This window comes from Chiloscyllium plagiosum, chromosome 6, assembly GCF_004010195.1.
Source record: "Chiloscyllium plagiosum isolate BGI_BamShark_2017 chromosome 6, ASM401019v2, whole genome shotgun sequence".
Taxonomy (NCBI): Eukaryota; Metazoa; Chordata; class Chondrichthyes; order Orectolobiformes; family Hemiscylliidae; genus Chiloscyllium; species Chiloscyllium plagiosum.
In genome coordinates this window covers 1,338,916-1,365,821 of record NC_057715.1, presented here as the reverse complement: position 1 = coordinate 1,365,821, position 26,906 = coordinate 1,338,916, and the positions used below count along the sequence as shown (strand labels likewise).

At 41.2% G+C, this 26,906-nt stretch overlaps 1 protein-coding gene across 1 annotated transcript in view; it reads right to left on the bottom strand.

Moving 5' to 3' along the window:
* Positions 1–8,870: 8,870 nt before the first annotated feature.
* ercc5 (excision repair cross-complementation group 5) overlaps positions 8,871–26,906 on the bottom strand; it is a 111,294-nt gene continuing 93,258 nt past the window's right edge. Inside the window, exons 23-27 of the mRNA XM_043692670.1 lie at positions 26,100–26,313; positions 20,476–20,620; positions 13,735–13,935; positions 10,729–10,813; positions 8,871–9,968 (exon numbers count right to left, since the gene is read on the bottom strand). Of these exons, the coding sequence (XP_043548605.1) occupies positions 9,456–9,968; positions 10,729–10,813; positions 13,735–13,935; positions 20,476–20,620; positions 26,100–26,313 (1,158 nt within the window). The 3' untranslated portion in view covers positions 8,871–9,455. The remainder of the gene's footprint in view (positions 9,969–10,728; positions 10,814–13,734; positions 13,936–20,475; positions 20,621–26,099; positions 26,314–26,906) is intronic.

Below are 26,906 nucleotides of genomic sequence, written 5' to 3'. Positions count from 1 at the left end.
TAGGATTTGGAATGTGCTGCCTGGGAGAGTGGTGGATTCCATAAGAGGTTTCAAAAGAGAGCCGGATATATATTTGAAAGTGCTGAATTCAGAGGGCTGTAGAGATAGGGCTGTAGAATGAGACTGGCTGGGCAGCTGTTTCAGCAGCCAGTACATACTCGATGGGCCAAATGACCTCCTTCTGTACTGTAAAATTCTAGAATGCTATGATTGAAACAGTTATTGTTTAACGCAACAAAACCTTTGGGTCCTTTAAGCACCAGAACACGTCAGGCAATGCCATGAAAAGGAGCTGTGGCTTCTGCACAGAATCTCTTCGTTGTTCTCTCTGTGGATTGAGCTTTGAATTGAGGGAGTTTCTCACCATCATCGATTGGAAATCTGGCATTTCTCATTATACCCAAGGTAGCTTTCTAATGCTGGAGAAACTCAGCAAGTCTGGCAGCACCTGTGGAGAGAGAAACAGAGTTAACGTTTCTGGTCCAATGACTGTTCTTCAGAATGCTTTCAGATTTTTGTCCAATCAGTGTCAGCCACAGACATTCCAATAATAATATTAGAGGAGAAAGTAAGGACTGCAGATGCTGGAGATCAGAGCTGAAAATGTGTTGCTGGAAAAGCGCAGCAGGTCAGGCAGCATCCAGGGAACAGGAGAATCGACGTTTTGGACATAAGCCCTTCTTCTCATTCCTGAAGAAGGGCTTATGCCCGAAACGTCGATTCTCCTGTTCCCTGGATGCTGCCTGACCTGCTGCGCTTTTCCAGCAACACATTTTCAGCTACAAGGAAGAAGAGCAGGTTAAATTCCTTAAGAGTGTCCAAAATTTTAAAAAATCAAATCGTGTGGTGTGATGTATTGAATGATACTAAGCCATTTTCAATGAGTCTTTCCAGATTTTGTGCCAAGCTGATTTAAAGTTTTGAATGTTAATCTCTAGCATATCCTTTGAAGTCAGCAGCTGTTTTGGTTTATGTTGAAGCTACTAGATACCAGGCTTGGTTTGTCACCAGCAGATTGGGTACATGCTCCCTGTCAAGAGAGGGAGGACCATGAGTTCATTTCTGTCACCTATTCATGGTCTGTCTGACACTGCCTCTGGAAATGCAATGTATTTTTAACACAAAGGGATAGATTGCTACCACATGGCATCCATTCACAAACTAACCAGTTACTAAATATGGTCATGACAAGTTGGGGAACCCTCATCCCAGGACCATTGTTTACGGTGCTTAAACAGTCCATGAAACTACGCAGCCGGTAATCCTTTGTCCAAAGTGAATGAGATAAACAGCTCAGTCTGCACACACCGAAATAAGCAGACTGAGCTGGGAAATCAGTGAGGAGTTCTCGGGAGGATCCAATTAGACTCGTCAACTGATTATCCTGGTGGGTTTCTTCAAGCGAGCACAGCTCCTTTCTGATGGATTCACGAAGTGACGCTTGAGAACTGCTGTTTATGTCACTTAAAAATGACTGTTGTCAGTCTTTTTAAAATTTATCCTGAGGTTCCACCAATCAGTGAAACAAGTCACTTTTCATATACAACATAGTTTTACATTCGCTTTAAATATTGTTCAGATGAAAGCTCAGTACCATAATTAAAGTGACCACTATGGATAAAGATGCTATATTTTATGGATGACTGCAGTTTGTTGCCCACTTAGTATCAGATTTCGAAGTCAAACTGGAACTTTTCAGTTCAGCATGAAAGAAACTTGATCTGTTCTTGAATGTGCCAAAATAAAACTGAGATTTCAACTTATACCTGGTCAGCCAGACATTCTCATGTGTTAAAGGAGAAATTCTGGAATGTTGGCTGACCCCGTTTTCAAAAGGCCACCACTGATGGGAGGTTCCAACACCAGAAAAGAAAATGCTTCAAAGACACATTGAAGTCCTCCTTGAACTGAAACCCCAGTAACAGTAATAGTAATCATCGCAAGGAGCTCATCAACAATTGTTTAAGTGGTGACAACTTGCTCAGCAAAGTTGAGCCACATTCTGAATCACAATGTGTTAAGGATAAGGCAGAGTAACTGCAGAAAAGGAGATAAAGGGAAGACCATTCTGGACTCTAGATCCTATGGCCTTGGGACATTCTACCCCCATGTGCCCAGGTCTCTGTGGGTTAAGAATTGGAGCTGCTCACTCACGTGAAGATTGTGGAAGTGAGTCGCAATCCTGAGTAAATATCAGCCTCAGCTGGAGGGACAGCCAAGAATGGTTGCAGTAATTTGTGTTGTTCATGGACAGTGAGCCTGAAGATCCTGTGGTTATACCCGTTCCATATCTCACCAGAATCAAAACATTGTGGGTCTGAGCTCCACACTTGAAACTGGAGCACATCATCGAAATGAGCTTTTCTCTAGCTAAAAACATACATTATTCAAAAATATATCAATGCACATTACATGATGTCAAATTTGAATTGTTGTACAAAGTGCAATACAGATCAATTTCTTTAAATCCAGTACATAAGGTGTCACACTATGCCTGCTGTTCCAGGATACTTTTACAATGCACACTTGCATTTCATGTCAAACCTTCTGTGGTGTTTATAGTTCAATTTTTTTTAATGTAGGTTTCAGTCCCTGACTCTATTACGGCAGGAGTGTGTTAGACTGTACCATTTCCATATTGATCCTCTGTGGCACTGCCCTCAAACTGTAGTGTATCCCTGAGCATGTAGCCCAGGACATTCATGTGCAAACCTGCAACACTCAGTCACTGATAGCTTTACACACTGGAACACCAGCCCTTTGCAGGCAGATCACAGAGAATCTCTCACTGAGTTGATGATAATTCACTGGCAGTTGATATATGCCTCACAGTATATCATTGGCAACACCCATTGAGCATTGAGGGCTCTGTAATGAGGTTCTTTGGAATGCGCCTTGACTACTACAACTGCATCTCTTTGTGGACCTGCTTTGCAAGGACAAATTCCAGAAGGTGGTGGGGGCCATTTCTTCCCTAGCACCACCACCTTGAAGACGTGTTGAAGCAGCAGCAAGAATCTAGAAGAGGTCCCTTCTCACCACCAGCTATGTGTTGGTGTTTCAGTCTGTGGAAGAGGCATTTTGCCAAATAGCCCACTGAGGCAACCATCCAATTCATTGTCTTTTTCCATAGGGCCTTGAGAATCTCCTGGACAGGTGATTGCATGACAGACTTGTGACCTTTGTGTTTTTATGCACAAACCTTTCCCCAAGGGATAGGTTTTACATCATGATCCAAGTCGTTGGAGTGTTCAATGACAAAGTGGCCAGTCCCATTGTTTGCAACACAGGGGGCTGAGAAACCTCAGCACAGACTGGCACTTGGTATCAGTGCTCTTATGAGTATCTAGTTGATGATTTACTTAAATTGTGGAGCTAAATTTTACATCTGGGAAGATAAAGTCATAAAGATAAAGAAGTGAAAATGCTGGCTTTCAATCATTGCCGAAACATTTAAGAAGACAGTTCCAAAGATGATCCATGTTTTTATAATAGAGTTAGATCTATAAACGATGGAGAACTGAAGGATTAAATAGTAATGCAGTCCAGAGAAATGTTTTGGCTTGGGAGGTATGGTTAAGTGTGTTCAAAAACAATCAGTGGGCGGCATGGTGGCACAGTGGTTAGCACTGCTGCCTCACAGCGCCTGAGACCCGGGTTCAGTTCCCGCCTCAGGCGACTGACTGTGTGGAGTTTGCATGTTCTCCCCGTGTCTGCGTGGGTTTCCTCCGGTTGCTCCGGTTTCCTCCCACAGTCCAAAGATGTGCAGGTCAGGTGAATTGGCCATGCTAAATTGCCCGTAGTGTTAGGTAAGGTGTAAATGTAGGGGCATGGATGGGTTGCGCTTCAGTGGGTCGGTGTGGACTTGTTGGGCCGAAGGGCCTGTTTCCACACTGTAATGTAATCTAATCTAATCAGTGAATTCTGAAAAGTTGTAAAACTGATTGATGTCATCATGTTAAAGTAGGAATTGTAAATATGCAAGACAGATAATCTAAAGCAGGTTTGAGGATAACCAGAGCAGACGGTACCATTAGAAAGATGGCTTGTGCTTTGGGAAGGTCTCTGGTTTAAAGTTTTTTTGGATGTTGGTTGAGTTAGTTGCAATTGGACTTAATGTAGCATGCATCTCTAAAAGAGCTCATCAAAGTAAATTGAGTGTTATTGAGGCCTGCACTGTACGCAGAGTGAATACTGAACGTCATTATTGGCAATGCGACATGTAGGTGAGACTTAACCTTAGTTTGAACTTGGTGAGAGAACAAAAGCTGGAAGATGGCCAGATGAAATAGTGGAATAATTTACAAAAGGTCTCAAACAGACTTGTTGCAAAGTAAGGTACAAGCAGATTGATTTGGAAGTATTGAGAAAGTAACAAGAACAAGGAAGTTGAAGAATCACAGCTAACAGATAGGAAATGCACTTCAGGGAATGGCTGGAGCTGAAAATTCTATGGAAGATTGCAACATATGTCCGTTTAGAAGTAAATAACTTTAGATTTGATGCATCTTGTAAGAGAATTTCTGGCAGAGGTAGATCCTGAATGCATAACATAGTTGTAGGCCATAGTATTAATAGTGCTTGTTTGCTTTTGTCCTATAAATGCATTAAAGTTTGTTTTGCTTTTATAAAAGACCTAACTGGATGTTGATACAGACAGCTTGTTAGGGCCATCCACAGAGTGAGGGTGATGACAGGTACATTGGTGCTGAGGTGATCACCATGGAACAGAAGGGGGGAATAGACCAGACCCAGCAAGTTCAGGTTGCGATCTGACTCTTAAAGGGGTAAAGACTGCATATCACCTTTCCTGCAATTTACTTTAGTTCCTAAGGGGAGTTAAAAATGGTCACAGACATTCATTAGTTTGCAAACTGAAAGTGGAGCTGAGCAGAAGATGGTGATATCATCCAGTGCATTAGGAGGCTTTGACCAGACAACTTCCACCTTCTGGGATTATCACCCATCATTTCCAGACTGATTCGTTATGTGTAACACTTAGAGAGAACTGCACTGTCAGAGGTGGTGTGTTTCAGATGAAACATCAAACTGGTGCACTGTTTAGATTCCTGGAAGATGTAAATAATCCATGACATATTCATAGTGGATTGGGTTTCCTTGGTGGACTGACATTTATCCTTGAAAATGCATTACTAAAATAGATTAACTGGTTAGTAATGCATTGCTGCTTTTGGGACTTTGCAAATGGATTACCATAATACCTTACACAACAACATGGAAACTGAATACTTGGGATATGTACCAAGGTTATAAAAAGTGCCTTATTAATGCAAGTTATTTTTGTTTATCTCATACCAATTTTAAAATCACTAATCTCAGCCAGTCTTAATGGTATACTGTTTATGAAGCAGTAATGTCACCAATTATAATAGACGGCTCCCCATAATTTATACCATCTTTGCATGTCTTGGATAAACACACACTTTCTCACTTTATACCTGATCAGCTAAACCCTTGATTGTTCATGTAACCTATGGATACCTCCTTGGAGACCTTGTTGCTAGAATTTGGTGTCTGCTCCTTGGGGAAGGATCTGATCTCAATCTGCTCTAAGTCTGTGGTGGGAAGGCTTCGGCATAGACTTTTCTCTCCTAAACTGAACAAATAATGGTGCTGCTGCTTTTTAACCAGTTTTGCCTGAGGCAGTCAACTCATCAGAACACAGAGCTGGAGGCTCCTGGGTGCGGCTCCCACGTTCAAATCTCACTCAGAGCCTGATGGAGGAACTCTGGATTGGGAGTGAGGAGTATCTGCTGAAAGCCAGTCTTGTCCTGTCAGCCCTGTTCAGCTCCCACTGGTGCTGCATATTGATCTCTGACTGATTGGCAGCTCTATGTGCAGTGCAGGATTTCTGCAACCCCTCTCTCCAGGGCTCCTTGACCTAGAAAAGGCTGCCTCTTGCTACCTAAACACCCAAGACAAACTTCAAACTGTGGGGTCTTGGAACAAAGGATGCAGGGCTTAGTTGGATTTGTCTACACAGACCTAATGGGATGTAGAACTTCTGCTTTGTGGTTCCCCCAGTACCTTCAAGTTAGTCATCTTCCATTTATATATTCACTGTTTTATAGAACTGGATTTTCATCTTACATCAGCAGAAACAATTTAGATTAGCTGGCTCAATCTAATTGATATTTAACTAACACATGCGCTTTTAGACTGAATATGTGAAATGATATAATTTTTTTCAAATATTTAAATGAGTTATGTCTATCAGTAATTGTATTGAGAAATAATTTAATATGGAATAGTAATAATTTTAAAGGTTTATCATTAAATATTTAATGAATTTCCAAGATGGAAACAATTTATTTCATTAATCTAGAGAAGGCTGCCTTTTTTGCTTATAACCTTAAAGTCAGAAATAGGGATTACATTCCATTTTCTTCAAAATAGCTCCTCACTAAACTTATAAACAGACAAAGGAATAAAAATATTATTAAGGAAAACATCTTTAAGACTTTTGCCTTGAAAGTTATATTAGATATGTAAATATTCTCTCCCGTTCTAATTTTATTTGTAAGCAGAAGTTATATGTTGATGCTTCTGTGCAAGATTTCACATAATTTATTCCAGCTTGATCATTCACATTTTTATTGATAATTGAAGTGTTTGCGTTACTTAATTTTATAATACTTCTAGCTTATTTGTTGCATGTTCATTTTAAGTCAGAAGGAAATGCATTTAAAAATGAATTGAACATCTCCATCAAGTTAATTGCACCCCATTGTCTAAGATATGATAGCCAATCTTTTTCAACAACATTTGGCATACACAAGTTTTAATAATTTTGAAGGAAAGGTTAGCTCCTAAACCCCAGCTTATTATACAAGATTGTGTCTTCCCTTTGCTATATGAAGAGGAGAAACCAGTAATAAACAATTTAATTATGATTCACACACAGGTTGAAGTAAACGAGTCAGTCATATGCAATCTTTCACTAACACTGTGGTGCACAATGAAATGCCATCGTTTATATCAGGTCTGAGATAATCACTTTCCAATGTCACTCTGCACTTGTGGAATGTTTCTCAAATTCATCACAACTGTCAATAACAAGTAGAAATTAGCATTTTGTTTCCCATTGGGAATAAATTATTTTTTGAATGGTGGATACTTTTGAAACAATGGGCTTTGCCAAGAGCTGCTGGATATTGTTAAAGCTGCTCACTGCCGGACCTGTTTGTGTCAGGTAAGGCTGGAACCTACATCACAGCCTGATCTTTCCAGCCTACTTTCCAACCCAACCAATCAGCTGGACACTGGTTGCTCTCCACTCCACCAGCAAACCGGTTCAGTTGGATTTGTCAGTGAAGGAGCTGGCACCTGTGTATCTCAAGGAGAGGCAGTAACAAAGGGAATCACATCTGTTGAATGTGTAGAAAGTTACTAAAAAGAAATGCCTGTAACTTGCTAAGAAATTAATGAGTTAAAATAGGAATGAGACGTCACTGGATTTGAGCATCTGTGAAGGAATTTGTTGGGAATATTTCTTTTGGCGGTTTATGCCAAGATCTTCCTAAATTATCATGTGCAGTTTAGCTTTATGTTGGATAATAAACTGTGTTCTTTTGTTAATGAATACTGGCAGCCTTGTGTCAATATGTTCAGTAACTGACCACCATGGCTGCAAAAATAAAACACACCATCTATCAAGCCAAGTTTCACTCCAAGGTCTGACTAGCTCAGTATTACCATTAGTTGAAGTCAGAACAATTTCATTCCTAATGGCAGTGGAGGGGGAGGGGAGTGGGAGGGTATTTGGTGGAGGAAAGAGAGGACAGAAAAACATCAACACTAAAGGGCAATGTTGGGTTCCCACTTCCTGGATGGAGTAGGTTTTGCAGGAGCACTGCTGCAGACCTTGGGAACAAATGTGAGCATGTGAGTGAGACAGTGCATTGAACTGGCAAATGACCAGAGGGTTAGGGTTATGTTTCTGGTCTGAGTGAAGATGTTTTGCAAAGTGGTCACCCAGCAAGCAAGAGACAAGACTGAAAGAAATTCATGCAAGTCGCTACTCAACTAGGAGCGTCTGGAGCCTTGAACAGTGAAGATGGAAGTAGTGAAGGGGCAGGTACACCTTCTGTAAACACACGGGAAGGTGCTGCAAGAAAGGGAGGTGGGGGAGAAAGATGAGGTAGAGAAGTGCTAGGACAGATGGAGGAATGGATCAAAGTGTCACAAAAGAAATGGTCCATACGGAATGCTGACAGGAAAGGGGAAGTTATGTTTAGTGGTGGCATCACATTGGAAGTGATAGGAAGATCAGATGATGATGCTTGGAATGTGGAGGCTGGAGGGCTGCAAACCGAGGTCAAAGGGAACCTTATTATGGTCCTTGGAGGCAGGGCAAGCAGTCTCAGTAGAAATGTGATAAACTTGGCTAAGCGCCCTGTCAATCAGGTGGAATCAGCCATCATTGGAACAGATATGGAAGAGACGAAGAAAGTGGGAGAATCGAACTGAGTCTTCAGGAGAAACTGTGTGAGAGCCCTGGACCTGCATTTCTTTAACTAACCTGTATTCACCCAAGTAGCTACTGAGACTATACTGAGTTATCACTTCTAAACTCTTCACTATTACTGAAAGAAATTTACTGAGATCAAGGTGAGCTGGCCTCACCTTTTTAAACAAAGGAATACCTTCAGTTCCTGGCATCACCACAAAGCAATTTTAGAAAATTATGCTCAGTGTTATATTTGCAATGTTTGTAAATTAATTTACAGAATTTTTTTAAACCACCAGTTGCAGAAGGGACACAGGATGGAGGACAGGATGACATGGAATAGCCAGCGTGGAATGTAATCTAGTGATGTAACCATTCTGGTATTGGTTCTGAGAAAGGGAGATGTAGAAGATCACAAAAATAAATGCAGTCTTTCGTGAGGATACATATAAAAAGGCCATGCGTTAATTTGTCTACAAGCTATTGTATTATGGTACACATTTAAAAAGTACAAATATACACATATTTTGAACATACTTATTCAAAGCTAGGCCCTGTTGCTTACATGATTTTGCCTTCTGTAGAGCCTAAAAATATCTTCAATCTAGTTTTACAAAACACGAAATTCATTTTTTGCACTTGATAGTGAAGACATAGAAAATGTACCACTCGTTCATAATGGTAGGTTTCTCGGCAGTGGTACATAATCAGCAGGTCAGACAATGTTAGCATCGTAGAACATCTTGAAATTTCTACAAAGGCCAAACTAGAGTCAATGTAACTAACTCGTAGGCACTTTAAAGCAACTTAGGAACAAGGCTTTGGCCTGTGTCTTGTGTGTAACACTAAATTCATAGAGATTACAAGAGCTTTGCACAAACATAAATCATTAAATATTTGTCTTTTCAAAAAAGGGGAAGCAATTGGAAATTTGGGCTCGAAAAAATTTACAGGTGCAGAAAGTGCACCAGGAAGCATCGCCTGCTTAAGTTCTCAACTTTTTTCTTTGTTTAGTTTTACCCTTTCCTCTCTTTTCAAACACAGGTCTAGCTGTTACCATAATATGATCATCACTCTCATCACTTGAGCTGCTGCCCATTTTGGCTGTCTTGCCCTTTTCTGGAGTTTTCTTATGCAAATTCATAACTTTGGAATGTTTTGGCTTAACTTCATCTCTTTCAGAGTCATCAGACATTTTAGATAAACTTGTGGATTGAATAAAACCTCCTCCGGAAGGCTGCTCTGGAGATTTCCTTTTTCCACGCAGTACTTGAGAGTTATGGGATCTGCCTTTGACTCCTGATGCTCCTTGCTGGCTCTTCCCTTCCACTGCTGAATCACCGGCTGCTTCGACCATCCCAGTGCTTCCTTGGCTCTCCATTAAAGCTTTTTGTTCTTTCCTCAACATACAAGTCACAGCCCTGCGAAGCCTTTGGCTTTTTATTGCTTGCTTCTCATGTTGTTCCATTCTGAAGAAGGAATCAATACGTAGCTGAGACTGCAAAAGAAATAAGTCATTAGAACATTTTACAAAAAAAAAGCTGAAGATCAGCACACTGAAAAATATTGAATACAGTAAAGGAAATGTTATTGAGAGAAAGAATGAGTATGGAGCTCAATTTTCTAAAATAAAACCAAAATATAAAATAGCAGCATTTTCTCCCTTTGAGGTGTATTCCAAATGAACATTCCCTTGGAGCCCAGGTGACAGTGAACACAAGACACCCATCAGTATCAAACTGGACTGGTATGTAACTTTACACACAAACCACCCTGCTGGAGGAAGAATGTGCCTGCTGTTTTTGTTGTTCATGGGACAATTTATTCACTTCTTTTGTTTCTTGAAAAAAAACTTCGCAAATTGGACCCGACTGCACATATGGTCAAATGTATTTCTCAATGTTACCAACATTGAGGAGATCCAACATAAAGACACTACTAACATGAGAATTTTTTTTTAAAACATCAGTGGACCTTGGAAGAAGCAGCTTCTCTGATTCCAGTGCTTTCATTTGCTACTACTAAAGGGGCCTCTAATCTATTTCACTTAAGATGCCATGAGAGAAAAGGATATTATTTTTCAGCACTGGATTGGTAATTAGAAACCAATGGAAAAGAATGGTGTTGTGACTTAACTGTTACACATGACCCCATTTCAGATTCATTAAATACAGCTTATTTATACATTCCAAGTGATTAACATTCAAATACATCAATGAGACTCTCGATAACGGAATACTGAAACTGTGAAGATTTACCTGGTGGGCATTGACTTGCTTCATGACAGGTAAAAGAACTTCATCAGTTTTCTTCCTGGTCCAGCCAAAACGGTTCTCACAAAATTTGCCAAAAGTTAAAGATATATTTTACAAAGTGAAGAATATTATGAAAATTATTAATGCAAGGTTTAACTAAAAGAGCTTTGCGTCTGTTTTTCTTAATGGACGAGTAAGACCAAAGAATCTGTTTCCATGCTGTACATCTCTATGGCTCTAATATTGCCCATATTTTCTCAGTCTAGCTAGAATACTTTCAAGTCCAGGTTGTGTTAGCTACGATGATACTGGTCAGTTTGTGTTTTGAACCAAATGACGGCTATAAAAAAGGTGCTGTGGAAAGCCATGGTAGACTGGAGTGTTACAAATGGATATCGTCCTGTTCAGTTCTCTGGTCAGAGAGCAGTTTGCCTGTAACTCTAAATACAAGATCCAGAAAGTCCATGGGAACTGGAATCCCACCTGTAGAATTCAGTGGAAAATGGCCAGGCGAGGGGGTCAGGCTCAAGAGACTGAGAGAGGGTCAAAGGGGGAAGATTTGGGGTGGCACAGTGGCTCAGTGGTTAGCACTGCTGCCTCACAGCGCCAGGGATCCAGATTCAATTCCAGTCTTGGGCAACTGTCTGTGTGGAGTTTGCACATTCTCCCAGTGTCTGCATGGGTTTGCTCCGGGTGCTCCGGTTTCCTCCCACAGTCCAAAGGTGTGCAGGTCAGATGAATTGGCCATTCTAAATTGCCCATGGTGATAGGTGCATTGGTCAGAGAGAAATGGGTCTGGGTGGGTTACTCTTCGGAGGGTCGGTGTGGACTTGTTGGGCTGAAGGGCCTGTTTCCAGCTCGTAGAGAATCTAATCATCTTGGGGTAACTGTCTTTGATGAGCTGAGAGGACCCTCAAGAAAAGGCCACCCACTTTTGTCTTCATGAATTGTGCAGATCCCACCCCCACCAAGGACAAAACCCAGACAGAGGTGGGATAATACCCTTTTGTAGCCATTAATTTACCAAGACTTCAAAAGTGGGATGTGATGTTATGCCAATTAGTTGGGTTTTTCTCCTGGGAGATGTTGAACTTTGAATGGTGTAGCAATTGCACTCATTGTCAAATGAAAAGTGTTCCATCACATTCCTGGCTTGTTCCTTGTCGGCTTTAGGACAGGTTTTGGGGAGTTACAAATTGAGTTACTCACCTCAGAAGTCTCAGCGTCTGACCTGCTCTTGTAGCTGCAGTATACATTTGACCAGTCCTGTTCAGTTTCAGGTCAATGATAACCCCCATGCATGTTGACAGTGAGGGCTTCAGTAATCTCAATACCATTGAATAACAAAGAGAGATGTTAGATTCTTTCTTGTTCAGGATGGTCATTGCCTGGAAAATGTAACTTGCCACTAGTCAGTCCAAGTCGTAATGTGATGGAGGTATTACTGCATATGGTCAAGGGCTTCTTCAGTATTTGAAGATTTGTGAATGTGCAACACTCAGTACCAATCACCCCTGACCATCCCCACTTTGACTTTCTGCAGGAAGGCAGGCTATTGATGAAGTAGCTGAAATGTTTCGGACTTGAACATCACCCTGAGGATTTCCTAAAGCAACGTCCTGGAACTGAGCTGATGGGCATCCAACAATCACAAGCATCTTCATTTTAGCTAGAATGATATCAACCAATGAACAGCTTTCCCTCTAATCCCAACTGACCTCAGTTCTGGCAGATGCCACACTGCTCAGAGTTTGGCTCAATTGTCCATATTTTGACCAAGACCATAATGAGGTCAGATGCTCAGTCAGTCTGGCAGAAGCTAACCTAACCCACTATCTGTGAACAGGTTAATGAAGCGGAAATGCTGTCTGATAGCATTATCGACAATACCATCCATCACCTCTCTGATGACTCAGTGTAAAACAGTGGAGTAGCAGTAATAAGACAGAGCATTACATGTGGCTATCTTAGCAATTTGAGTTAGATAATAAGGCTAGTTTCATGCAGCTGTAAAATGGGGGTTAGTATCCTTATAATGATATAAAAACATCACTATATGCTTTAACATTCTGTTCTCTCAATGTTGTTTAACAAGTTTGCTTAAATTTTAAATCAGGCAGGTCTACTGTGAATACTCATGGCAACGTCCTGAGAAATGAACCAGGGAATGGCTGTCACCCGTTTTGCTGAGCTGAAACAGGCAGTGTGGACACGTTCTATCTAACCGGCCTAAAGCTCGTTTTAGTCCTGAAAAGTGCTACATCTACCTTAGATAAAGTATCTCAAATGTTTGTGAAACAAGTGGTGCTAGCTCTTTCACACTGCTATATCTAGGAGCAACTGGATACAACCTACAAGCCAAAAAGATGGTCTGCCCATCACATGATGAGTAAAGTGGTATGTGAATTCCATTGTTGTGTGATGTGCAGGATGTAGAATAGGAGCATAGGAACAGGAGTAAGCCATTCAGCCCATTGAGCCTGTCCACATGACCAAGATTGATCAAACCTTTCTAAGTCTTCTATCCACCCAATCTTCATAATCCTGAATGCCACTAGTCGTGAGAGGTCTATCAATCTCTACCATACATATACTCAAAGACTAAGCTTTCATGGTCCTCTGTAGTAGAGAAATTCAAAAGTTCACAACCCTCTGAATTAAAAAAAAACTTCTTCATCTTGTATCAATGTGGCATTTCCATGGCCGTGCACCTAACAGTCAGAGCACATCTGGCAACCAATCAGCACTCTCCTCTCATACAATATAGTTGTTTTCCTTTATATTGCTATTTTATGCAAATTGTCCTGATGGGAATAAGACAAAAACAAAATATGCCTTTTCTCAGCAATACGCAAGTTCTGAACCATCAAACAACAACTTGCTCAACATAAAAGAATGTATGATATACTGCAGATAACTTACTACAAAAAATATGGTCAATAAAGTTACGTTTATTCTCTCAAAGTAAAACTTACTTTCTTTTTGATAATTCTTTCTATAAAAGGATATTCTCTGATCTCATCAAGGTCTGGCTTACCCCAGGACAGTGATACCTTAGATTCATCTACAACTGGTTTCAGATATTCTTCTGCCACTGCTGGGTTTGGAAAACCTGGGGAAATGTCAAGGTGTCGCAGTTTTCTCTTCACTTTCGTATCATTTGGATTATCTCGCAGTTTTTTATTTTTCTGGGTTTCAGTCCACCAGTCTCTGAAAGAGAAGTTGTTTGTTAACTACGTTAATACATCTGAATAAATACAGCTTTTAATGGAACTATAAACCCAGAATATATCCTTACCAATCTTTACAAATATATTTCAATGCATGTAATATATATACTGTAAGTATAAAGGTAGCTGGGTGACTGTCAGGAGAGGGAAAGGGAACAGGCAAACAGCGCAGGGACCCTGTGGCCGTTCCCTCCACTAATAAGTATACCACTTTGAATACTGTTGTGGGAGATGACCTATCAGGGGAAAGCCCCAGCGGCCAGGATTCTGGCACTGAGCCTGGCTCTGTGTCTCAGAAGGGAAGCAGGGAGAAAGGAGAGTGATAGTGATAGGAGATTCAATGGTTAGAGGAACAGACAGGAGATTCTGTGATTGCGAACAAGATTCCTGGACGGTGTGTTGCCTCCTGGGTACCAGGATCAGCGATGTCTTAGATCGAATCTACAGGATTCTAAAGGGGGAGGGTGAGCAGCCAGAAGTTGTGGTACACATCAGCACCAATGACACAGCGAGGAAAAGGAATGAGGACCTGAGAAATGAATATAGGGAGTTAGGTTGGAAGCTAAAAGACAGGACGAGCAGAGGAGTAATCTCAGGATTGCTACCGGTGCCCCACGCTAGTCAGGCTAGGAATAGAGATGAACACGTGGCTGCAGGACTGGTGTAGGAGGGAGGGCTACCTTCTGGGGAAGATGGGACCTGTACAAGGAGGATGGGTTGCACCTAAACAGAAGGGGCACCAATATCCTGGGCGGAAGGTTTGCTAGATCTCTTCACGAGGGTTTAAGTTAGATTGGCAGGAGATGGGAACCAGAGTTACAGATCAGAGGATGGGGTAGCTGGTGACAGGCAAATACAGCATGCAGAGCGTCTGTGAGGAAGGACAGACAGTTGACAGGGCAAAGTTACAGTCAGTGTGATGAGTTGAAGTGTGTCTATTTTAATGCAAGAAGTGTCAGGAATAAAGGTGATGAACTTAGAGCATGGATCAGTACTTCGAGTGAAATGTTGTGGCCATTACGGAGACTTGGATATCACAGGGGCAGGAATGATTGTTGGATGTTCCAGGGTTTAGATACAAAGAACAAAGAAAATTTACAGCCCAGGGACATGCCCTTCAAGCCTGAGCTGATCCAAATGTACTGTCTAAATCTGTCGGTCAATTCCTGAGCATCTGTATCCCTCTGCTCTCCACCTACTCGTGCATTTATCCAGACGCATCTTAAATGAATCTACCGTGCCTGCCTCTACCACCTCTGCTGGCAACGTGTTCCAAACGCCCACCACCCTCTGTGTGAAGTACTTGCCGCGTGTATCCCCCTTAAACTTTCCACCTCTCACCTTGAAAGCATGTTTCAAAAGGAATAGGGAGGGAGGTAAAAGAGGTGGGGAGTGGCATTGCTAATCATGGATAGTATCACAGCTGCAGAAAGGGAGGTCATTGAGGAGGGTTTGTCTACTGAGTCAGTATGGGTAGAAGGCAGAAACAGGAAAGGAGCAGTCACTTTATTGGGAGTTTTCTATAGACCCCCCAATAATAACAGAGGCACAGATTGGGAGGCAGATTTTGGAAAGTTGCATAAGTAACAGGGTTGTTGTCAGGTGTGATTTCCACTTCCCTAATATTTGTTGGAACCTCCTTAATGCAAATAGTTTGGATGGAGCAGATTTTGTCAGGTGTGTCCAGGAAGGATTCCTGACTCAATATGTAGATAGGCCGACTAGAGGGGAGGCCATGTTGGAGTTGGGGCTTGGCATAGAACCAGGTCAGGTGTCAGATCTCTTGGTAGGGGAGCATTTCGGTGATAGCGATCACAATTCCCTGACCTTTACTATACTCATGGAGAGAGACAGAAGCAGATTATAGGAAAGTATTTAATTGGGGGAGGGAGAATTACAATGCTATTAGGCAGGAACTGTGGAGCATAAATTGGAAACAGATATTCTCAGGGAAATGCATAACAGAAATGTGGAGGTTGTTTCAGGAGGACCTGCTGTGAGAAGGAAGAGAGGTAACTTGATAGAGGTCTACAAGTTGATGAGAGGCATAGATAGAGACTTTTTCCCAAGGCGGAAATGGCTATCATTAAGGGGCATAATTTTAAGGTGGTTGGAGGAAGGTTTAGGGTGATGTCAGAGGTAGGTTTCTTACACAGAGTGGTGGATGGGGTTGCACTGCCAGCAGTGGTAGTAGAGTCAGATACATTAGGGACATTTAAGTGACACTTGAATAGGCACATGGATGATAGCAAAATGTAGGATATGTAGGTAAGTTTGATCTTAGAGTAGGGTAAAAGGTCAGCACAACATACTGACCTATGTATGTTTGTATGTTGATTGCAATATATAAATAACATTAATATGCCAACTTAGCCAAAGAATTTCAGAAAGTTCACAACGTGCCATTATTCAAAATTCTACTTCTGTTACATTTCCTTCAAAAAGTTTCTAGAAAATATGCTCAGTATGGATTAAGTTCCAAGTTCGCAGGCTAATGACACTACTAAACCAAAACCTATTGAATATAGCAGCAGGTTTAGGCCTTCCAGTCCCTTGAGGGCCTCTTCTACTTAAATCAAGGCTGATTATCTGCCTCAATACCAGATTTCCATGCTATCCCTTTATTACTTGATGTTATTAGTGAGTAGAAATGTGTCATTTTCTGTCTTGAACATACTTAATGACTAAGCTTGCACATTCCTCTGTGGTAAAGAATTCCAAAATGTCAGCACCCTGTGATAAGTGAAGTTCCTCGGTTGTATTGTCTTTTATTATGAGGTGGTGTCCTCTGGTTGTAGACACATTGTGGCAAAAGATTTGCTAACCCACGATAGGCCTACAAAAGCAAACTGGCCAAATTGTACCAGGACACCCAGAATTCCCGAGCAGCTCACAAACTGGGTCAGACAGCATGCAGACAATGGAATACGCTTTCAAGCTCCCATGGACATGACAAAAGAGCTCAAAGCCCGAAGGGCAGTTTCACAACCCAGCAGCAGCAAAGCCACACAAAGAGCAGACTTTAACACCTACCTGTGCAGATGAATGGAACCATGATGCTGTCAGGATGTTGCATTGTGTGAAGGAACAGGACATTCATCTGGTAAACTGTTTTCCAATTAGTACCCTTGCAACAAAATTACTCCATTTCCCGAAACATTGTAGTTTCCCGTTTCTTAATCAGTGTCATTGTGCAGCATTACTATAAAACTGGTCTCATCCTCAGCTCTAGGAGGAGAAATCAAATTCTCTGTGCAGACTGTCAGTTCTGTGTCAGCTAGTCTGTTTTCTCCTCCAGCGATATCGCTTGCAATAAATGGTTTGTCAATTTCACTCTGATCTGTGTTTTGTGATCTCTAACCTATTGGGCAAATTTCTCTGACACCCATAGACAGGGGAAGCAACCTTGCTGCAGCTATCCGGTCTCGTCATTAACAAAAAAATGCAAGTTTCTTTGAGGTCACTTCTCATTCTTCTGACCTCAAAGGAATATAGACACAGTCTCCTCAATCTCTCCACGTAAGACAGTCCATGGAACCAATCAGGTGAATCTGTGTTGCACTCAGTCTATACCAACTCTCTCCTTTGGAAAGGGAACCAGAACCATAATCAATACTTCAGGGTATAGTCTCACCAAAAGCTTTAGATAAGTGAACCAGGACTTGCTTGCTCCAGTCCTCAAATCCTCGTGCATTAAAGGCTAACATACTATTTACCTTCCAAACTGCTTGGTGTACCTGCACGCCAGCTTTCAGTGACTTATAAACAAGTTCATCCAAGGTCATTTGGACATCAGCAATTTCCAATCTCTCAATAACTTCAAAATTATCTACATTATATTCCATCTGCATTTCCCTTCCTCATTCACTGAGCCGAAATTGTTCAGCAACCTCTTTGTATTGTCCTCATAACTAAATTCCCACAAAGTTTATATCAACTGGAAACTCGGAAATATTCCACCTGACCTTCAGATGCAGATCACTGATACAGACTGTGACCAACTGGGCCAAACACTGATCCTGCTGCATCCACTGGTCACCATCTAAGAATGACCCATTGACTCCTACCCTCTGCTTTCTGTCTGTTGACCAATCCCCAACATTGCAACAGAGAGAATTGGAGAATATTCACAGTGCAGACAGAATCATGTTTTTGCAAAAGCAACTCATTTACTTCTACTTCCTGACCCTTACCACACAGCCCTGAACATTCTCACTCTGCAGATAATGACTGAACCTTGTTGAAAATCATGATGGAATCTGTCACCAGCCTCAGGCAGTGTGTATTCTAGATCCTAGCCACTCCCTGAATGATAAATATTTCTGTGTCACAATTGTTACTTTTGCCAGTCACCTCAAACTGATGGCCTGTGGTCTTCTGTGCTTCATCGGTGGAAAAAGCTTCCCTCAATATACTCTGTCCTGACCCTCAAGTTTGAATATCTTTATCAGAGTTTTGTCAAACTTCTCAACTCCAAGGATAATGGCCCCATCCTCTACAATTAATCACTGTAACCGAAGTTTCTCATCCCTGGAACTATTCACGTGAATCTCTTCTGCGTCCTTTCGAATAGTGTCATATAGTCCCCAAAGTGCAATGCTCAAATCTGGATGAAATCCTTCAGTTGAAGTGGAACCAAGGTTTAAAAACAAGTTTATCATAATCATTGTTTTTGTATTCTAGAGTTCTATTTTTAAAAGGCCTGGATCCTATATGGTTATTATCTGTTCTCTTAACCTACTCTGTAATATTCAATGATTTTTGCGCATATACCACCAGGTCCCAAAGCTCCTGCATCAGCTTCATCAGTGTACTCTTCTTTCCTAAAGGAAGCATTTCACACTCTCCTATATTAAATATTGAATGCCATCTGCCTGCTCCCTCCACCATCCTGACTAAACCTGCTTGATGTTCAACATTGTGCTTCTCATACTTCAGAATGCTTCTGCAGTTCTGTCATCCACAAACTGATTTGATTTGATTTAATACTGTTACATGTACTGAGGTACAGAGAAAAGTGCTGTCTTATGTGCTTTACAGGCAAGTCATACTATACAACTGCATTAGGGTAACATTGTGAAACTGAGCTCTGTACATCCATGACTGGGAAAGTCGAGTGGCACAGTGAAGGGTGCCAACACTTAGAATTCTCCAGTTGAACACAGCATGGAATTAATATTTTAGTTCTGTAACCTTATAGCACCATGACAAAAAGATACTGCAGTTTTGAACGCCACCACTGGGCTCCACAAATAACTAAACTTTCCAGCTCTAAGTTTTCAAATCTAAACAGTAGGTTCTCTTACAAAGTCTAAATATTAAATCAATGTAAGATATACAAATTCTAACTCATTTCTGTACTGTAGATAATAATTAATTGTAAGAATTTCTCGCCACCAATGCAGTGTTATAGCTGATCATTCATGTGACTGAATTCGTTCCTGAAACAAATTGGATTTAACGAAAATTGAAAGAACTGTGGGTACTGTAAATCAGAAACAAAAAAACCCCAAAATTGCTGGAAACACTCAGCAGGTCTGGCAGCATATGCGGAGAGAAATCACAGTTAATGTTTCGGGTTGACTGGTCCTTCCACAGATTTAAAAATAGCTTAAGAACACGGGGTAGACTATTTAGGACAGAGATGAGGAGAAACTTCTTCACCCAGAGAGTGGTGGCAGTGTGGAATGCTCGGCCCCAGAGGGCAGTGGAGGCCCAGTCTCTGGATTCATTTAAGAAAGAGTTGGATAGACCCCTCAAGGATAGTGGAATCAAGGGTTATGGAGATTAGGCAGGAACAGGATACTGATTAAGGATGATCAGCCATGATCATATTGAATGGTGGTGCAGGCTCGAAGGGCAGAATGGCCTACTCCTGCACCTATTGTCTATTTAATGACAGCTGTCCCAAGTATTACAACTGAAAAAACGTAGCTGTATGGTGCCATTTGTCATGAGGGCTGAAGAATTAGGAACAATGTTATGGCATTTTCCATAGCCATTAATTTATGAGTAATATTTAGGAAAAACACATGCAAACTTTTGATAATCAAGATCAGGTAGTTATTTACATCTAAAGCATAACACGGGCAGCTTTTCAGATGGTACCATGCTGTTCCATTTCATACATGCTGAAAACTGTAGGTTATAGTGATAAATATAAATATAGATGATCAAACGACAACAGGGTACAAGTATGCCACATGACTGTGGGGTGTTGTCAGCATCTTCAGCCCTGAAAGGTTGCAATAAAGTAGGTTGCCATATTAGCCTTGTAAACTGGACGTCTGTAAGCTAAAGAGCTCAAAAACAAAACTTCACAGAGCTTAGAGTTTGTTATTCACTTTCCACATGCGATTAAAAATATCTCATAGTAAGGTAAAGGTTATGTGGACAATGGAGGGAATGAACTGAAAGGGCCAAATGGCCTTATCATATTCACATTCCATCCCCATATTGCAGCCCAGAAAAAGTCAACAGGACAGGAACTGTGATGAATCACAAGCACATTTTATCCTACCGAATCTGAAAAAGAGGTTCCAGTCCTGGTCCAAGGAATTCATTCAGGAGCTCCATTGCTGTTACGTAACCCACACCAGGGATCCCTTCAGTGTAGTCACTGCCCAGAAAATAGGCAAGATTTATCAGCTTTGTTCTATCAAGACCTGAAACACAGACATTTGCCAAAATTGTTTCCATCATTCCTAAAATGCTCTTCAGGTATTAATAACAAAGAAACATTACTATCCACAGCTGTCTACAGCTAAAGCAGATAGTTCACAAGCTCAGTGTTGTGTCAGATCCCGATAGGTGCCCCTCAATTTCTCACTTCTTGTATATCCCATGTTTATGCTGAGGCCCTAAAGCTCTTTAACTTCTTCTCAAATCTCTCTTGGACTCTCTTCTCCTTTAAGGTGCTTTTAAACCTGACTCTTTGATCAAGTTTTTGACCATTCCTTCTAAGTTATTCTTTGATGTCTGGAGTTCAATTTTCATTCAGAAATGCCTTTGGTCATTTTTACTGCATTAAATGTGCTATATCAATTCAACTTGCTATTGGAGCTACTTAACTTTACGCAACTCTCAAGAATAGCGTTTAATTTCAAAGATTGCAAAATTAGCTGAGTCAACTATTTCAGGCATTCTGCCAGGAACTTGGGTTTCATCCTAGCCTTGGGTGATTGTCTGTGTGGAGTTTGCACATTCGCCCTGTGTCCATGTGGACTTCCCTTGGGTGCTCCTGTTTTCTCCCACAGTCCAAAGATGTGCAGATTAGGTGGATTGGCCATGCTAAATTACCTCAGTGTCCACAGGCTAGGTGGATTAGCCATGGGAAATATGGGGTTCTGAGAATAGGATGGGGAGGTGAGGTGCTCTTCAGAGGATCGGTGCAGACTCAAAGGGCCAAATGGCCTCTTTCTGCACTGTGGGGATTCCATGATTAAAACGCATGTTTACAGCAGGATTGCACCTACAATGCCATGCCATGAAACAATGCCATTTTCTGAATTCCCAGACACCATTAAGAGCTAAAAGCTACTTTACAGATGAATTTTCTGTTAGAATTTAGTGCTTTCATGACAGTGATTAATGCAAAGCAGTTTGGTGATAGGAATATAGGATTACAATTAGTTTGACTGAAGGATCTTTTGCAGATACATTCTTGGGTTCAGTGAATCAATACATGGATTTTACAACAGTTTTGTACCAAAGTAGAGCTGCAGTTTAATACTACCCATCTACAGCCTTTTCCAGAGCTGCAACAATAATTTTTTCCGTGTGATCCTGAGAATTGTACCTTTTGCACATGGCCTCCTCCTATATATTGAATATTTTTCATAGATGTATCATGTCATTACCTAGTGAAACAAAGCTGGACAGGAATTCTTAAGTTGCTTCATTTTGCAGCAAATAAATATTCAACACTGATTTGACTCATTCATCTTTGCTTAATATACTCTAACCTCTTCAGTCTGGAATGCTTGGGTCCAAATCATTTTTGGACTCTGTAGTTTCCTGAATTATAGAATGAAATAAGAATGCCTATATGTGTACTGGAACGCAGCATAGATATAAATATTTACTGTAGTTAGTACTAAGTCATGAGTTGTTTGGATCTGCTGATAAGATTTCTGGACAAATGGTGTTTCTGAACAATATGTTTCTGGACAGGAGAAGTTACAGTGAAATAGAAAATTCTATGGCTCTCTGCACTGTGCTGTTTAGAGTTAGGCAAAGTCTGACTACTTTGTTGCATGGTCTTACATAACCTAGTGAGAGATTGCTCTCTAAACTTTCTGTTCACAAAAAGTGGGCAGAATCCTATCAGGATCTAAGTGATGTCAAGATGTGTGGCAGAATAAGGTGATAAGAGTAGTGAGGCCCACCTCAACATTGAGATCATCTCGCTCCATCTTTTATGCTTCCCCCAAGTGGCAGTGTGAGATTCTTGCTAGGAAGAGAACTGCCAATTGATGGTCATCGCAACCTGTTAAACACCTTGTTAACACCACAAACTGCCTCAATAATATTCAGACTCCCACCTTACCAAACGAGGTAGACATCAAGAAAACTCAGTTAGGAAACCAGAGTATATACCTGGTGGATTCAACTGGCTGCTTGCTCCAAACTATTTCCATGTTGTACCCTGGGCAATACCAATGTCTCAGGTCACTTGTCATGGGCAGCAGCCAAACATATACTTCCTCAATGAGTATTTACATTGGGCATGTGTCAATCTGTCCTGCTCACACCTTATATGATGCACTGACAGTGTGCTCTGGTAGCACAGAGTTGCATTGCAGGGTGTACAAGCAACTAGCTTTGGACAGTTGCAGCAAGGCCATTTGTTGCAAGGTTGGTGCAGTAGGATTGATAGGAGTAAGGTGGCAGGAAGAGAAGCAATGCATGTAACCCTGGTGGAGCAGTGAAGATCAGTGATCTTCTTTCTGCACTGCTGGCTAGTCCTCTGCACCCTGGAGACAGCAATGAATTGGGTGATATCAGACCAGACCAGCTGGATCTGATGGCATGAGCTCCTCTGTTGGTGCTCTGGGAAGGAGTCTCCTTAGGGAGGGGTGGGGTTCTCCTCTCTTTTGCAGTGCACTGTTGATCTGAACCTCCGACATCTTGTGCATATGTCTTTCAATGAGTGGGGCAGTTGTGAAATGCCAGTGCTCATTCTGACATTTTAAAGATTGTATGGGCACAAGGAATGGCCAGCAGGGGCAGCACGGTGGCTCAGTGGTTAGCACTGCTGCCTCACAGTACCAGGGTCTCAGGTTCGATTCTGGCCTCGGGCGACTGTCTGTGTGGAGTTTGCACATTCTCCCTGTGTCTGTGTGGGTTTTCTCCGGGTGCTCCAGTTTCCTCCCATAGTCCAAAGATGTGCAGGTTAGGTGAATTGGCCATTCTAAATTGCCCAGTGTTAGGTGCATTAGTCAGAGGGAAATGGGTCTTGGTGGGTCACTCTCTGGAGAGTCGGTGTGGACTTGTTGGGCCGAAGGGCCTGTTTCCACACTGTAGGTAATCTAATTTAATGTCTGATGACTGTGAAGTTGTTCTGGGAATAGCACGTGATAAGATAGGGTGGAAAATGGATGCGAGAGATGCCACAGGGGAATGGAAGGTAATTAATGAGATGAGTTTGATAAGATATGGTAAGAAAGCTCACTGGGCCTTGCAGTGAGAAACACTTAAAGCAACTCTGACTTGGTGACAAAAAGTATCTCTGCCTGCAAGAAGCAACCAAAATCAGATAAAGTATTTAAGATATGAGACTTCCCAGCATAAAGATAGTGATGCATTCATAAACTGCAGAAATAGAATAATTAATTACTTAGTATTGCTTAGTGCTTATTAATCACCTTTCTTTGCAACGTAATTGTTTTAAATACCAACACTTTGATCACAATTCTTCAATGTTACCCCATTCCCTTTAATTTCTTTATGGAAGTTTGGGGACTGAGCATTCTAAATGTTCCCGACTCCAAATAAATGCGAAAAGCGTAGAAAAGCCGCAATTTGCAAATTTAATAACAGCAACAATTATTATTTTAAAAATTAAGGATTATATGCAAGGACATTAACTTAGCAATTTTTATTGTGTCAGGGTCAGGTTAGATTATTGCCTGAATGAATTGTGTTGGAATATATTAATACTGATATCACAATGTAATCTCAACTACTTATCGAGTGTAAATTTCCAATGCAAATAGAACGATTGCTGAAAAAATATAATTCTAACCCACCAACATACATCCCTTGTAACAGAAACTGTAAGTTATTTAAATAAAAAATATTAGCTACCTACAAGTTTGAAAGAAATAAATAGTCTATCTCTGTTTTAATTGACCTTCAATTCTAAGGGAATGGAATATAAAAGCGTGGAGAGTTTCCTAAAATTATACAAGGCATGAGACAGACCACAGCTGGAATACTGTGAACAGTTTTGGGTGCTTTATCTAAGGAATGATATACTGCCATTGCAGGCAGTTCAGAAAGTTCACTCGGATTATAACAATTAGGGAGGGGGACTGTCTTAGGAGAGGTTGAGTAAATTGGGCTTATACTCCTTGGAATATAGAAGAGAGGCGACCTTATTGAAACAATCAAGATTCTTATATAGGGTAGGTGCAGAACGAACGTTTCCCTTTGTGGAAGCCCCTCAGACCAGAGGGCAGAATCTTAGACTAAGGGTGTTACACATTGAAGATGAAGGTGAAGATGCATTTCTTCTCTCAGGTTGTGAATCTGTAGAATCCTTTATCACAAAGGGCATTAAGGCTGGGTAATTAAGTACTAAGTAATTCAGTGAAGGCTGAGATAGCTAGATTTTAATCTGTCAGGGAATCAGGGGTTATGGAGAATAGGCAGGAAAGTGGAGTTGAGGATTATCAGACCAGTCTCTGAATGGCAGAGCAGATTCAATGGGCTGAACGGCCTACTTCTGATCCAATGGGGCAAAAGTGAGGATTGCAGATGCTGGAAACCAGAGTGGTGCTGGAAAAGCACAGCAGGTCAGGCAGCATCCGAGGAGCAGGAAAATCGACGTTACGGGCAAAAGCCCTTCATCAGGAATAGAGGCAGGAAGCCTCCAGGGTGGAGAGATAAATGGGGGTGGGGGTGGGGATGCAGGTGATAGGTCAAAGGGGAGAGTGGAGCGGATTGATGGGAAGGGAGATTGGCAGGTAGGACAGGTCATGAGGACAGTGCAATGAGGACAGTGCAGAGCTGGAAGGTTGGAGCTGGGGTAAGTTGGGGGAGGGGAGGGGAAATGAGGAAACTGGTGCCCTGGGGTTGAAATGTTCTGAGTAGAAGATGAGGCGTTCTTCCTTCAGGCACCGGGTGGTGAGGGAGCGGTGATGAAGGAGGCCCAGGACCTACATGTCCTGATAAAGGGCTTTTGCCCGAAATGTCTATTTTCCTGCTCCTCGGATGCTGCCTGACCTGCTGTGCTTTTCCAGCACAACTCTGATCTAAACCCTACTTCTGATCCAATGTCTTATGGTCTTAATTACAAAGATATGAAAATAGCAAACAAAAGAAAAATCAGCTGGTTCATCAAAGTTCCACCACATTCTTGTTATAAATTGTCATTAACACCTGTCCTCACCCATTGAATTAAGTGACAAGTTTTGGAGGGAAAATGAGCAAAAATGGAGAGAAAATCTGGAAAATTCCTCTTGGACTTCTTTGTGGCCATACCAAACTAACAGCAAAATATTATGAATGCGAGAAATTGGAAACAAACACAGGGAATGCTGGGGAAACTCAGCAGGTCTGGCAGCATCTGTGGAGAGAGAAACAGAGTTAATATTTTGAGTTCAATGGGACTTCTCTTTAGAATTGGAGCTCCAGCATTTTCTGTCATGATTTGGAGATGCCGGTGTTGAACTGGGTGTACAAAGTTAAAAACCACATAACACCAGGTTATAGTCCAACAGGTTTAGTTGGAAGCACTAGCTTTCAGAGTGCTGCTCCTTCACAACCACCTGACGAAGGGCCAGTGTTCCGAAAGCTAGTGCTTCCAATTAAACCTGTTGAACTATAACCTGGTGTTATGTGATTTTTAGCAGTCTCTGTTTGTTTAGGAGACCAAAAGCTTTATTTCAGACTTAATAATTTCTCATAATTTTGATTTACCTAATTGATTATGAATGTGGATGTACTGGTAATACTCCACATCCTTGTCTTGACTGAAGAAATGCTTGTACACATGACGTGCTCCGAACAGCCATATATCACTATCATCAGTGATAGTTCCACCAGTTTGGTCAGTCAGATCTAGGTAAGCACATTGTGCTTCAGCCTCCATTGGAGCAACAATATAAGGAATACCAAAAAGTCGCAGCATTTCCTGTAAACAGCACAGTCCAAAATTAGCGGCAAGCAATAATTAATTCAAGATTTCTAAGAAGTAAGTGAAAATTTAATAATTTAGATTTCATTCCCAGTCTGAAAAGTTTGAGAACACGCAGCATAAAAATCTATACTGTCATTGTAGGAATCTTTTGGCAGAATTTGTATTAAACTTTAGTGATATTAAACATTTAACATCACATAATTGGAAAGCATTGTAAACTGATAGTGACAGTTGGAATTTCAAAGCTTTTGTGCAGTGATCTACAGTGGTAATATCACTTCATGCAGTCTGTAGAAATATGAAGAAAATTCAACTTTTTCAAGATTAAAGTAAAAATATTTTCTACAGAAGTTTACCTTTTTTGTTCATTTTAGTTTAGGGCAAAATCAATTTGAAAAATGTTATGAAGAAGAGTTTTCTTTTAGAAAAATAACACTTTTGGTCTGAATTTCTCAACGATGGACAGGTATCCAACTTAGCCAAAATAGCACTGGAGCCCAGATTTGGAAAATTCTGTCCTCAAATTGGTGAGTGAACATTTTTAATCAGGCATTTTTTGAGGAGGAGGGGAGGCTCGCAGAGTAAGC